General features: G+C 37.6%; 3 protein-coding genes across 4 annotated transcripts in view; 1 reads left to right on the forward strand and 2 right to left on the reverse strand.

Annotated features, from left to right (window-relative positions):
• Positions 1 to 8,395, forward strand: part of LOC121387606 — an 18,790-nt gene extending 10,395 nt beyond the window's left edge. For both annotated transcript variants that reach the window (XR_005959843.1, XM_041518766.1), the window contains exons 5-6: positions 818 to 889; positions 7,851 to 8,395. Coding sequence is in view for 1 of the 2 variants with exons in the window: in XM_041518766.1 (XP_041374700.1) it covers positions 818 to 889; positions 7,851 to 7,875 (97 nt within the window). In the remaining variant the exon portion in view is untranslated. The remainder of the gene's footprint in view (positions 1 to 817; positions 890 to 7,850) is intronic.
• Positions 8,396 to 14,089: 5,694 nt separating this feature from the next.
• Positions 14,090 to 14,880, reverse strand: LOC121387253 (complement C1q-like protein 4). Its single transcript, XM_041518278.1, has 2 exons — positions 14,829 to 14,880; positions 14,090 to 14,535 (listed from the first exon to the last, which is right to left on the reverse strand). Exons 1-2 carry the CDS (start codon positions 14,878 to 14,880, stop codon positions 14,090 to 14,092), a joined length of 498 nt encoding a protein of 165 aa, XP_041374212.1.
• LOC121387254 (clumping factor A-like) overlaps positions 14,404 to 15,482 on the reverse strand; it is a 52,557-nt gene continuing 51,478 nt past the window's right edge. The window contains exon 12 of the mRNA XM_041518279.1: positions 14,404 to 14,535. The gene's annotated coding sequence lies outside the window, so the exon portion shown is untranslated. The remainder of the gene's footprint in view (positions 14,536 to 15,482) is intronic.

The raw sequence follows: 15,482 nt of genomic DNA on the forward strand, positions 1-15,482 counted from the left end.
GCTGCAGTTTTTAAGATGTTATCGACTAACAGAGACTTTTTAACGATTGTAATTACATATCAAATATATTTTTTTGCATAAAATATTAGTGATTGTATACTAAACGTGTTTCTGATCGTTCTAATATTTGTACTAGGTTACATTTCATTTTATTTCCTAAAATATATTTTTTCGTACGTACGAAATTATTTGAAGACAAAATCCAGTTTGGGCTTCTTACAAATATTAAGACGACCAGAAACACATTGAATATACAGACAATGATATTCTAAACAAGAAAATATATTTAATATGTAACTTTAATCGTAGAAATATTTAATTTTTCGTAAATATCTTACAATGCAGCAAACTCATACAGGTCTTGTTCGCTCGTAAACAAATGACTCACTGACAGCTTAGCTTAGCTTAGTAACTGGTTTAACGTGTCCATATACCACTAGGGTTTCGAACACGCCTATCCCGAGTCCGGCCTCCGATAGGATCGGGGGTCTGACTCGGGACAGGGATACATTGACAGCAACACATTATTACCTGGAGACCTTGCAAATTTGCATATACCTTTAAATTTGCATACCATTATTAACCGGGTTAATACATTAAATTATCACATGGGTTTATGAATATCATGGGTAAGTTATAGGATAAATATATTTATATAATTAGTTGGGGTTTTTTTTTGTGCATTACATATGATGTTTTTGTTTTTGTTTTTTTTAATTTAATTTTATGGGATTTTTTAATTTTTAATTTCGTGATTTTTTTTTTTTTCTTCTCTAAAACAAACTGTATTGGAACTATGGAATTCTGGTGAGATTAGTAGTTGGAAAAGAAAGCACGTCACCTTCGTAACAACAGGGCCCACAGAATCTATTCAACAAAAGTGGCCAGGGTAAGTTTTATCAAACGGTAAGAATATAAAATTCGCATCAGGGACGGAATCAGGATTTTGTAAAGGGGAGGGGGGTGTTACAAAATTATAAAAAGGGGCAGTTTGATTTTGCCAAAAGCAAATATCTTCAGCTCTCAAAAGGAGCGGTGGCGGAACGTAGCTCAGTGGTAAAGCGCTCGCTTGATGCGCGGTCGGTTTGGGATCGATCAGTTATCAGTGGACCCATTAGGCTATTTTTAGTTTCCATGCAGTGCACCACGACTGGTATATCAAAGGTGTGATATGTGCGATCCTGTCTATGGGATGGTGCATATGAAAGATCCCTCGCTGCTAATTAGAGTAGCCCATGAAGTGGCGACAGCGGGTTTCCCCTATCAATATATGTGTGCCCCGTAACCATAATCTGTCGCCATATAACCGTAAATAAAAAGTGTTGAGTGCGTCGTTAAATAAAACAGTTCCTTCCTTCAAAGGGAGAGAGATCTGTCAAACAATTGGGGGCATGTGCTGACCATAAATTTTTTTTTGTTTCAGAGTCGCGTTTTGGGGGAAAGTTTAGTTTTATGTTTAACGACATCACTAGAGTACATGTTGTGGATGATGAATTAATCGGCTATTGGGGGGGGGGGGGGGGGGGTCAAATGTGGTTTTTTTTTAAAATATTATTTGTGACTAGTAACCGTAGCGTCCGAGAAGGCTAGAGGGCCCGGGGTCATACCTTTTTTCTTTCTTTTTTTTTCTTTCTTTTTTTTCTTTATTTGTTTTCTTTATTTATTTTTTTCTTCCGCCGGGAAAAAACTATTCATTTGGAAGGCCTTAAACATGATTTCCTGGCATCTGAATTACAAAATGAGTAATTTTCAAACAATACTTTTCAACTATTTTAATGATTATTTGACAGAGTATTATAACTTGAGGATGTTTTGTTTTATTTTCTTATTTAGATGACTTGCAAAGGTAGCCACTTTCAAACAGTGATTTTAGTTATTTTGTAGGATTTTTGTAAACCAAGAATTATTTTTCACATCTTGAGTTGTCGCATCTTCAGTTTGTGGTATAGGTGGCATTGAAGCACATTGTGTTTTTATTACAGTTCAATATTGTATATATGTTACCGCTGAAGACACATAAATTCTAAAGAAAAAAAGTATTTTGGCAAATATGAATTCTGAGGACATTAATTTAATGGGATAATTGTCTCCAGTTAGATAGATGTTGTTGAGAAGTTGTGTTCTGGGCAAGGAATGTATGGTGTGTTCCGAAGGCAAAGAACCATAGCCAGTCCAATAAGGCGATCTTAGGCCATACTTGCTCTGGTCCATACTTTCAAGCACCGTAGTTCTGAAAAGGACCTGTCATATATCACACTGCCAACAGAAGTAGTGAGAAATATCACCAGAATTCGGTGAATTGCTGGGAAACAATCTGTATTGCAGGCTGCCAAAGTGGTACAACCATTCGCTGGTCTGGACTCTACTGGAGTATGTTGGAACAGATGTTTTCCACTTCTCTACTTCAACTTGAAGATACTCTCCCCGTTTCAGAAATTTCGTATAACATATTATAGCCCTAGAATATTACCTGAGCGTGTGACATACGAAATACACGGAATGAGACATACTATAAAGATTAAACCCTGACATTTATATGCTATTTTCTTGAGTTAAAAAAACAACAACAGAGAAGAGATTCTTCCTGCCCCCGGAGGGTACGGCCCTGATGATGAACTTAGAAAAGAAAATAACACAGTTATTAAAAGAATTGGTCACTGGCCAAGTCAGGGGCTAAGTCCGGGGTGGGCGTGCCTTAACCTCTGTGGATATGGGCACGTTAAAATAGTTCCCACTCCCATGTGGAAGAAGACGTAGCACTTTCTTGCAAGCAAATTAGTGTAGAGCAAATTGCAAATAAAATGACGGTACGTGTGTGTGTAGTGCATTCAGTTTTTATTACCCTTTGTAGGCATCAATAGAATTTCTGTGTCATTGATTCTTGGAATGCTGACTGTCGATCAAAATAGGCCAAAACCTGAAATCTCAACTGCAGTCAGATGAGATCGTATAGGTCTACCAAACAACTGCAATGTAAATGTTTCCAATTTTGGAGTGAAAATAAATGAATATTTAACATATCTTCAAAATGGTTTATTTCTAATGCCAACGAGAACTAAAGGTGGCTTCAACAGAAAAACTGAATGTGGATTCTACAGCAACTGAATATGGCTTCTATGACAACTGAATGTGGCTTCTGCAGCAACTGGATGTGACTTCTACAGCAACTGAATATGGCTTCTATGGCAACTGAATGTGGTTTCTGCAGTAACTGAATGTGACTTCTTCAGTAACTGTATGTGAATTCTGCAGTAACTGAATGTGGATTCTACAACTGAATGTGGATTCTACAGCAACTGAATGTGGCTTCTGCAGTAACTGAATTTGGCTTCTGCAGTAACCGAATGTGAATTCTGCAGTAACTAAATGTGACTTCTACAGCAACTGAATGTGGCTTCTGCAGTAACTGAATGTGGATTCTACAGCAACTGAATGTGGCTTCTGCAGTAACTGAATGTGGATTCTACAGCAACTGAATGTACGTGGCTTCAAGCAGTAACAACTGTCTGTGGATTTCTGCAGTAACTTAAATGTGCTTCGTTTACATCAACTGAATGGTGGCTTCTGCAGTAACTGAATTGGATTCTAAAGCAACTAAATTATCTGCTACAGCTCCAATGTGGATTCTATCGATCACTTTAATGGACTTCTACAAGCAACCTGAATGTGGCTTCTGCAGTACTGAATGTGGATTCTACAGCAACTGAATTTGGCTTCTGCAGTAACTAAAAGTGGATTCTACAGCAACTGAATGTGACTGCTACAGCTACTGAATGTGGATTCTACAGCAACTGAATGTGACTTCTACAGCAACTGAATGTGGCTTCTACAGCAACTGAATGTGGATTCTACAGCAACTGAATGTGACTTCTACAGCAACTGAATGTGGATTCTACAACAACTGGATGTAGCTTCTATAGCAACTGAATGTGGATTCTACAGCAACTGAATGTGGCTTCTACAACAACTGAATGGATTCTACTTGGATGTGGATTCTACAACTGAATGTGAATTCTATAGCACAGAGAGAGAAAAGAGAGAGAGAAGAGAGAGACAACAACTGAATGAGGCTTCTATAGCAACTGAATGTAGATTCTACAGCAACTGGATGTGGCTTCTATAAATGGATGTGGCTTCTATAGCAAATGAATGCGGATTCTATAGCAACTGAATGTGACTTCTATAGCAACTGAATGTGACTTCTGCAGTAACTGGATGTGAATTCTGCAGTAACTGAATGTGATTTCTACAGCAAATGAATGTGACTTCTTCAGTAACTGAATGTGACTTCTGCAGTAACTGAATGTGACTTCTGCAGTAGCAGAATGAGCTTCGAGTAGAATGAGGCATCTAACTTACAGCAACTGAATGCGGCATCTACAGCAACTGAGTACGTGGCATCGAGAGCATTGTCTATATTATAACAATATAGTTAAAGGAAGCATCGTTAGGGCGACTGTTTGCATGAGCCAAAATGTATTTCAAAAGCAACTATTATCTTTATCTCCAACCACCGTTAACTCGATCACTTTATATGGACCACAACAGGAACCTGAGAGGAGTACGAGAGAGAAGAGATTTTGATCTTGCAATAGGAGAGAGTTTCTATAACTGAAGGAAAATCGGTTTAAACGCTGACGTCAGACGCGGATTCAAGGGGCTCGAGTGGGTTTGGATCCCCTTCTGCTCACGACGAAAAATAATGTTCCACTTATTTTAATGGGAGGGACAAAGGGTGAGAGAGAGAGAGAGAGAGAGAGAGAGAGAGAGAGAGAGAGAGAGAGAGAGAGAGAGAGAGAGAGAGAGAGAAGGAGAGTATTTAACGACGCACTCAACGCATTTTATTTACGGATATATGGCGTCGGGAGAGAGAGAGAGAGAGAGAGAGAGAGAGAGAGAGAGAGAGAGAGAGAGAGAGAGAGAGGGGGGGGGAAATGTTGTATTTAACGACGCACTCAACACATTTTATTTACGGATATATGGCGTCGGGAGAGAGAGAGAGAGAGAGAGAGAGAGAGAGAGAGGGGGGGGGGAAATGTTGTATTTAAACGACGCACTCAACACACATTTTATTTACGGATAGGGCGTCGGGAGAGAGAGAGAGAGAGAGAGAGAGAGAGAGAGAGAGAGAGAGAGAGAGAGAGGAAGGAGGAAATTATGTATTTAACGACGCACTCAACACATTTTATTTACGGATATATGGCACAGAGAGAGAGAGAGAGAGAGAGAGAGAGAGGAGAGAGAGAGAGAGAGAGAGAGAGAGAGAGGCGGGGTACAGAGATATAGATAGACGCATTCAACAGAGAGAGAGGAGATATGCGCGAGAGAGAGAGAGAGAGAGAGACACAGAGACAGACAGACAGACAGACAAACAGACATGTTAACGTTTTGTTTGTTTATCACACCTGCAGAGACCTGACGTGAGAGACAGGTTACACGCGGACACTGACAAGATTCCGATAATGAGCCGTTGATCATCAAGAGAGCCATGACTATCAGATAGGAGTTTTCATCTCTCAGAAACGGTGTTAACCCGTCGGTGTTTGGGCTTATCAACCTGCAGTAGCCACTGTACCATGACGTGGTATATCAAAGGTTACCGTGGTATGTGGGGATTAATAAATGTCCGATTTCACTTTTTGAAGGTGAATATATGAAAAAAGATGCAACCCTAAATGACTTTGGCACAGCATCCAGTGAAATGTCTAGAAATCTCATAATTAAATCCCGTAGATGTGGATGGGCACATCCCCGTCAATTATTTTCGTGCTTACAGGCGCGGATTTATGGGGGGCCCAAGGGGCCCGCCCCCCCCCCCTATTTTTGGGGTTAAGTATTAATTAAACTATAGCATACACTAGAGTGGAATTACATTAAAAATGCACCAATTTCACAATTTTGAAGATAACAATAACAGTATGAAAAAGGTAAAACATACCCTAAATTAGCTATTTTTGTTACACAGCACCCGAGAGAAAATCGCGTTTCAGGCCACTTAAATTTCAAAATTTCGCGCGGGAGCATGCCCCCGTTCCTCGAATGTCGGGCGCTTCGCGCCATCGGGCTCCCCCTATTTAAAAATTCTGGATCTGCGCCTGGCTTATATCCAATTAAGGTTCAAGCACGCTGTCATGGACATACACATAAGCTATCTGGGCTGTCTGTCCAGGACAGTGGGTTAGTTGTTAGCGGTTAGTGAGAGAGAAGAGGGTGCAGTGGCCTTACACCTACCAATTTGGTCGTTAAAACTCGCTCTGAGTTTATGTCCGATGGCTTAACCACAACACTACCGAGGTCGGTGGTGGGAACAATCTCTAGCGTTCAGCATCTGCCGTATCATAGAGAGACCAGTTTCGGTGAGCATAAGCATTCGGTTGTAAAACATATCAATATTTACAGACAGTTGTTATTCAAATAGCTATCTTTTTATTAGTATTTCTACGCTTCAAATGAGCACTAAAATGGCCGCTATGTAGCAAAATTTACTGCACGTGCGTCAAAAAGTAACATGCAATCAATCGTAAATAGTGTACTACGTAACCTACATTCTTGCATTTATGGCAGCAAATAATGCACTTCATAAGACTTGGATGTCGATTTTATGACAAATGGCCGCTATTTTGTTTTTAAACATTTTGACCATAAAATTAAATTTTCATTTTGAAAATAGAGTTTTATAAATTAAATGAATCCACATATATGTTAATGCCAAAACACACCATATAAAGATCGTTGGGTACCAGTTACATATTTTTTATTAGACAATTTCTCGCCCCTTTTCTTTTCGACCATTTTGAAACATAAAACGTAATTTCTCAGGTGCCCAACTTATTTTTTGTTTTTGATTCAGCATCCCCAAATTAGGTTAAAAATCTATGTTAGACCAAATCCTAAAAAAACCCAAATGCCCGTACATGTCACATTTGTGGGGAATGGGACCTGACTATACTTACATGCACATCATATGTTGAGCGGTTTGTGAATCATATAGCTTTTTGGGGTTTTTTTAAAGTTAAGTTTTGTAGTATGCATCAGTTTAAACGTAAGCAATGCACAAAGGTGAACAATTTACCAGTAATAAACATCACCATAATGTGTTTGAGGGCGTTTTTGTGTTTTTTGTCGGGTTTTTTTTTTTTTTTTTTTTTTTTTTTTCAAAATATCTACTGTTCTGTCTTGAAACTTTTCCTGCTTTGATGCTATTCAACTTCAGAAAGTGGGAAGGTTTATTTATTTTTTAAAAATTCACGAATCATCAGACATCTTGTGCTAGGCTCAAACCACCAACTGCACGATGACGTTGGCCAGCTCGCTTATATTTTGACTTCTACGACTGTCCAGTTGCTAGTGTGAGCATCTCGATTCTCGTCGTATGCACCACCTACGACCGATTAATTGGGAGTGGGGAAACCGTCGAGTTGGCCAACTCCGTCGTGAAAGTTAATAGTCTGAGCCTAGCATTAAGACAAATAAAGGACAAAGAATCTATAAACCGTCCCACGCTTTAAAAAAAAAAAAAAAAAAAAATTCAGTTTGATTGACGTAAGAAGAAAAGTAACTATTTTGGAATTATTTAATTTTTTTTTTTTTGGGGGGGGGGGGGGGGCAGTGCACCACGACTGGTCAAAGGACATGGTATGTGCTTTTTTGTCTGTGGGAAAATGCATATAAAAGATACCTTTCTGCATTAGAAAAAAATGTAGCGGGTTTCCGAATTACCAAATGTTTGACATCCAATAGCCGATGATTAATTAATGTGCTCCAGTGGTGTCGTTAAACAAAACAGTTATTTTTTAAACTTTCTTAACTATGTATGATAACGGGTTTTTTGGGGGGTTTTTATGCTTCAGACTTCGGCCTTCTTACGTAAATTAATCAAGGACAGTGAATCTAAAGCGAAACCCACGCAGTGTCTGCCATCCAAACCGTCTCAAGGTCAAGGTCGACCACGTCTGAGACTGAAAGATGTTCTACAAGTGACTCAGGAAACTGCCAGGGAAATGCACCCACGAGTCAAACGACCGTTCCACAAGCGAAAATCCAAGTCGCATGATGTTTGTATATGCACATAGCACGCTTACCAAAGATGATCATAGCCGTGTCCTGAACAATTTCACTGGTTGTGTTCTCAAATCGAATACTTCTAGAAATACCTTCCATATATACCGTAAATCCTTAAAATAAAAGCTTAGGATTCTGTTATTTTTTGTGTCGCTCCAAGACAAGCCCTATTTTCAAGGCAGGTTTCTATGTTTTTCGCGTCGCTCCAAGACCAGGACCCATATTCACAAAATATCGTAAGCCTAGTTTTACACGTAAACGTAAATCTACGACTGAAGAGCTATTCACGAAACAACGTAAACGTAAGTTACGTGTAAAGTTGGACGTAAATATGAGTGCCTCAGGTTGCAACTAACGCTGTACGTAAGTTGTGTACATATAATAAATCAAGCACGATCGCCGTTATTTACTATTATTTACGGAAACTAGCAGCATTTCCAATAAATGAAGCAGTTTGCTATGGCGAACGCCCACGGATTGAACATATTTTTGTTCGTGATCGAACGGATGTTTTCGACTTGGCCAATTTCTCCTGAGTTATCTTTTCCTTTTTAAGAAATGTCCTCAAGTTCGTACCAAAACGCGGATCCCCACCAATACCAAAATGCCATGGTTCACTGTTCGCAATGTTATTGTTAGCAGACGACAAACAAAATTGCGTTTTGCGCATTTGTTATTTACCCAGTAGCCATCGTTTCTAATGTGTTTTTATTAATTACTCCAGTGATAATGTTAAATCGTAGATTTACGTCCAACTAAGTTACGTTTATATTTACGACCATCTTTGAGAATAAGGTGCTTCTTGCACGTAAACGTAAATCTACGGCACATGTAAGTGCTAGTCGTAGACGTAAATTTACACTTTTTTGTGAATATGGGTCCTGGCCTCTATACATGGCAGGCTTCTATATTTTTCATGCAAGCTTTTCTAACATAGCCTTGTTGTAAGATCTTCTAACGTAGGCTTGCACACCTATAGCTTCTTCTGTCCTGTTATTCTCACTATGTTTTTACATTAGCTTTTGACGTCAGGCAACAGGAGTGAGGAGTATAATGTGGCCGTTAACCTGAAAAAGCCACAGTAGCAGAAGTTGGCCTTTATAGAAGGCAGGCCTCTATTCAAAGGCAGGCTTCTATTCAAAGGCAGGCCTCTATTTTGTTCGTGATGCTCCGAGACCCGACCTTTAATCGAGGCAGGCTTCTGTTCAAGGCAGGCCTCCAGGGCGACCAACCTAATGGAAATATTTTTCTGGAATTTTCTGATATTTTCATTTTTATACGCGCGAACGCCCCTTTCAAAGCAATAGTTTAAGGCACGCGAAAACGCCATTTTCAAAAAAAAAAAAAAAAACATTTAAACAGCGCCATATCTGACATATTTTAAAAATAACAACAACCAAAGAGATACATAACAATACATTTTTAAAATTATTTATTGGAATTTTTCTACTTCCTTTTTAAGCATAGCCCTACTTTGGCCGCCTCTATGCAAGGTATGAACGATAGAAATGACCTAATACTAAAACTATTGTAATCTATATCATATCATATTGATTTAATGTTTAAAACTCTCGTCAACGTGTCTTGGTTCCAATAATTGGAGGGGGGGGGGGGGGGGGGGGATTTCATTTTGTTCTTATACTGAACAGTAAAAATATAAATATGTTGGTTTTATTTGTTACAAACTAGGTTCATCAGGGCATGAAAATCCTGCAAAGTTTTAGAATTTGCAGATTTAATTTTTTCAGATATGTAAAGTAATTGAATTTTAAGTTGAGTCATGGTGTGTCATGGAATTTTAAATTGGGTCATGATGTGTCATGGAATTTTAAGTTGGGTCATGGTGTGTCATGGAATTTTAAGTTGGGTCATCGGAAATCAACATTAGTTGGATTTTTATTTTCATTTACTATTACACCAGAAATGATAGAGAATTTCCGCCAATACATCGTAATATATTAGTAGTTTCTGAAAACTGACCAGCAAAATAATTTAAAAAAACCTGATATAGGGTATATTTTTTTCTTTAACAAATTAATTTTTTATTTAGTATTTATTACCAAACCAAACTATAATAAATACAAAAAGAAAATCAAATATGCTGTGTGTGTGTGTGTGTGTGTGTGTGTGTGTGTGTGTGTGTGTGTGTGTGTACGCGTGCATGCATTGTTGTGTATGTACATGTTTGTATGTAGGATTTGCATTTTCACTGTATCTATTTCTAAACCCCCCAAAATTAACTTTGTGCATGGATGGACCGTTTTATCATCTGGCACCAGCACACCTAGCTCTAAGCAAACCTTGAAAAACACGTCAAGTGTGTTTTGACATTCCTCCCCATACTGACCCACAAAAAGGAAATCATCAATGTAGTGTAACAATTGTGTGCGTGTGTGCGTGCGTGCGTGTGTGCGTGTGTTGACAAGCATTACATAATTTTATAAAGGGAGTGGTCATAGCCCTTAAAACCCCCCAAAAACCCAAACAATTCTATAAGTAAATGGAATTAATTGGTTGTAATTTTTATAGGCATTTAGGTGAAGGTACAAACTTTATATTTCAAAGCAAAAATTAATAAATATGTTTAGCGGGAACCGCCATTATTGCAACTGTGACATAGCCCATTTAAGTTCTCTTAAACAACATCACATTGTCCAAACTCGAGTCACCTTTAGCCTTACCCCCTTATTGATAATGATTAGGGGTAGGGTTGGAGGTAACTCGAGCTACATTGTCCTTGCAATCGTTTTGCACGGCACAATTAAACTGCAGAGTTAAGGAGTTAAGTGAATTACGACCCCGAGTGTTGAACACGAGGTTATTGCAACACTTGATCTAGAGAATCGGAGAGGAAACTGGCTTCTACCATATAGGCTACGGTACTCCTACCATATAGCTCTTTTTCAAAAACAACCCGCACCATAGCTTTCCGGACCTTTTTATAAACAAGTGGCTTAATACATGATTTGTTTTATGTTAACCTGTAATAATGTTTAATTAATTACTTAGTCTCGGGTAATTAATTTACGTGTATTTATTTATTTACATGTATTTCTTTCTTTCTTTATATTTATTTATTTATATGTATTTCTTTCTATTATTTATTCATTTATTTATTTACATGTATGTACATGTATTTCCTTCCTTTACATGTATTTATTTATTATCATGGATAAATTTATTGATTAACATTATTGTGAATTATTTTTATTAACATGTATTTATTAAGTATGTTACTTATTTAAATGTATTTATTTTTATGTACATGTCTATGTGATGATATATACACATTTACATATATGATCAGCATACATGTTGCTTGCTTTTTTAACAATTATATATTTAAACTATATACTTGTATTACATTATATTGCTTATTATTATGCATATTTTTTATATTATAATGCATATTTGAGAAAATGAAGAACATGTTTAATTACAAAAATCTGATAATATGAAGTATACAATAGTTTACTTTGCTTGTTGTTTTTATTTTATAACTGTACATATTTTTTACTGTATGTGTGTGTGTGCATACACATGTATATCTGTGTGTCTGTCTGTATGCATGTATGTGTGTGTGTACAATGTGAATCTTTGTGTACGCATGTGAATGAACTGTGTACATGTATGCGTGTATATGTATATATACATTTCTTACACACCCGTTGGTGAGAACACCATGTTATTTGTGATGACACATACTTGTTAACACCAATAGGCCTAATGTAGCATACCAACAGGCCTAATAATATGCATTTTTTTCTTTGGATTTTTAAAAAAAGAAAAGTACTATAACTCCATTTCGTTCTATTGATGCAAATATATTTAGTAAAATAGTTTATTATACTATCAAGTCATTTATGTTGTTTTACCAGTCAAGTTGATGGAAGCTATTCCACCGGACGTCACAAAAATGGCTGCCCCCAGTTAGCAGGAATAATCATGTTTTTTTATTAACTCTAAAATTACGCGTTTTTCATTTGTAATGCGGGTATGCATCTTTCCAACACATAAGTCTCTTGTTTGAGTTTACTCTCCCTTTAACAATTTCAAGACATATGACTGGCTGCTCCTAGGTGATGACCAGGTCACCAATGTCATACAACCAATGAAAAACTACACAATGGAAATCAATTAAACTGTGACGTATAGTTAACCTGACATCAATGTGCCTGTGACACGCAAGTCAGCAATGGCTGTAAATAAATTTTAGTAAAAAAAAGACATTAAAATTTGTTTAAAACCTGTTTTTTGAGGATATGTATGAAATAGAATAATATGTTCGTGGCCGTTAGATACCATTTATCTCACAACTCGTTATTTAAAAATGTATCAAACTCGCTTTCGCCCATTAGATAAGTTTTAAAACAACTCGTTGTGAGATAAATGGTATCTAACGGCCACTAATGTACTATTCTCGATTTACTACCCATATGATCTACAATAAACAGTTAAATAAATGTATTTTTCCCACGTAATTTTATTGCCTGGGTCATAACAATACCTTGGAAACTGTTACTGCACAGTACTGATAACAGCTTCAAGCTTGCGACAGTCGCAGTTTCGAAAATTGACATCAATCCACATCACTGTATTTGACATCGCTGGATGTTATTAAAGGCATATTGTCACAGACCACTGACCTATTACATGGCCTAACAAAGTATTACCTGAAAATATATATATTTGATTTTTCCCTAAATGTACTTTATTCAACCATCTACGTAACCACAATACTCCACTTATTAATATTTTGTAAAAATAATTGAATTATGGCAATGGTCCATAATTCAAAAACTAACATTTCTGAGAGTTGACATGGATTTCACTCCATCATGGTGTAGTTAAAGTGATGCAATAGCTAGATTTGGTCTGCAAAAATTAATGTAATTTTGATTTATTATCCATTTTTAGAGAAATAAGGTCCTTAAATTTGTGACAGTATGCCTTTAAGGTCGATTTTGAAGCAATTACAATCATATTTAAAGTTTTTTCAAAATCATAGTTTGTAGAAAATAAATAAATTATAACATTCGCAGGAGTACCATTCGAAAATTTATCAAACTCGTTTGGGAATTGTTTAGATTGATACCCCTCGCTCTATCTCAGGGAATAAAATAATTCCCAAACTAGTTTTATAAATTCTGTATAGCACTCCCACTCAAGCAATAATCTATATGTGATGTATATGTATATTAGGGGATTCGATCCTAGGACCAAAACACCTCAGCCGAGCATTCTACCTTGAGCTAGATGCTGCACAGAGTGCTGGGATGTTTACTTAACTTTCACAGATGAAAATTATCCTAGACAAAAACAATTAGGACAATTTTACAGGTTTTGGGTGGCAATAAAAAAATCTGAATTTCCATAAAAATCCTGTTACATCCCAACCCAAGAAAAAAAAGTAAAGTTTGTTTTATTTAACGACGCCGCTAGAGCACACTGATTTTTTATCTTATCATCGGCTATTGGACGTCATTCTGACACTGTTTTTAGAGGAAACCCGCTACTCTTTTTACGACAGGCAGCAAGGGATCTTTTATTTGCGCTTCCCACAGGCAGGATAGCACAAACCATGGCCTTTGTTGAACCAGTTATGGATCACTGGTCGGTGCAAGTGGTTTACACCTACCCATTGAGCCTTGCGGAGCACTCACTCAGGGTTTGGATTCGGTATCTCGATTAAAAATCCCATGCCTCGACTGGGATCCGAACCCAGTACCTACCAGCCTGTAGACCGATGGCCTGCCACGACGCCACCGAGGCCGGTCCCAACCCAAGAAGTAAATAAAACAATCCCACCCACCAAAAAACAAAAAACCACAAAATACCCCATAAAAGCTCCAAAAACCCCAAAATAGAGAGAAAAAAGCAACAGCAAAAAAACCCATCCGAAACAAAACAACTCCACATACAAATAATTATAAAGTTTTATTGGCTGTAAAATAATAAATTAAAAAATTTAAATAATTTTTCACAATTTTTTTTATTCGTTTTTTTTTTTTTTTAATTCAGCTGTACATTACTTTCCAATAATGGGCATTTCCTCAAACACCACAGATATCATATACCCTGAAAACGTACAGTACACCTCATCGGGTTTGCCAAACAGGCTGTTGGAGTAACCACTAACAGATTTGATACTGACAGTGTCTCCTTTGGTGAGGTGTAGGATGGCCGAATTCCCTCCGGCCGCGAATTCCCCGTTGGTGTGGCTCCAGATGGAGACAACGTAGTTGTAGTTGTGGTGTAGCTGCAGATACACGGTGCGATCGGAGCGCGACAGTGCGTGGAACTGGAACACGTAGATGCCCGACATTGGACACTTGAAGAAGCCACTGTCGAGGTCGTAGGCGGCGCCGATGTTGGTTATGATCTCGTCGTAGACGACCGTTTGGCTGCCCGTCAGATTCAGGTGGTGAGTCAGCCCCACCGAGAAGGCAACTTCCTGTCTCACGCCTTGACCGTCTGGAAGCAGAGAAAGAGAAGAAAGGAATGTAATAACGACACCCCAGCACATTGGTTATCAATATTTTGACTGCTGGTCATGTTCAAATTCATGAGCACGCGCGACTGAGAATGTGACACCCCAGTACATTGTTTATGAATATTTTGACTGCGGGTCCTGTTCACGTTTTGAGCAAGCACGACTGAGAAATTTAACTTCCTGTCTGCTTTGCCCAGTGGACCCACCGATGGGGATTGATCCCAGACCGACATACCCTTAGGTGCCTGCTCAATAAAGATTTTACTCTACTCACAGGTACAGTAGGTGGAGCTTAGAAGAACCGTCAGGAATACAAAGGCATTCATACTTCTAGGTATATAACTTCTAAATATATAACTTCCAGGTTTATAGCTTCTTAGTGTATAATACTGTTGCAGTGGTGTTTTACAGAGGTTATCACAACTACAGTGTAGTTAACACTATAAACATTTTTATAAATCCAGTTTATGGGAAGCAGCAGGTGACAATCTACAGGTTTACATACTGGAAACGGCAGAGCTTAGACTTATGAATTGGTTACTGATGACAATTTTGAAATGTTTTTGACTTATGGTCCTTCCCACAGGGAACATATTGTTTCATGCTATAGAATTTACTACAAGTTATTTATTTATTTACTACAAGTTATTTATTTATTTCTGACCGGATTGTTTTCTAAATTGCAAACAAAAATAGTTGTTTTGGGGTGGGGTTTTTTCAAAAACACTTTTACTTTTCTTCTTATGTCAAACCAAACTGAAATTATAACACTATAGGAAAATTTTCACCTTAGGCAATTTTGTGCCTAACTTTTGTAAGAAATAAAAAAATACAAACCAAAAATTATTCTTTTAATCAACAGCAATAATTGTTATCCAATGACATACATTTTGTGCCGTTAAGTCATCAGACTGGTAGCTAGGTCCCT

The sequence above is a fragment of the Gigantopelta aegis genome, chromosome 13 (assembly GCF_016097555.1).
Source record: "Gigantopelta aegis isolate Gae_Host chromosome 13, Gae_host_genome, whole genome shotgun sequence".
Taxonomy (NCBI): Eukaryota; Metazoa; Mollusca; class Gastropoda; order Neomphalida; family Peltospiridae; genus Gigantopelta; species Gigantopelta aegis.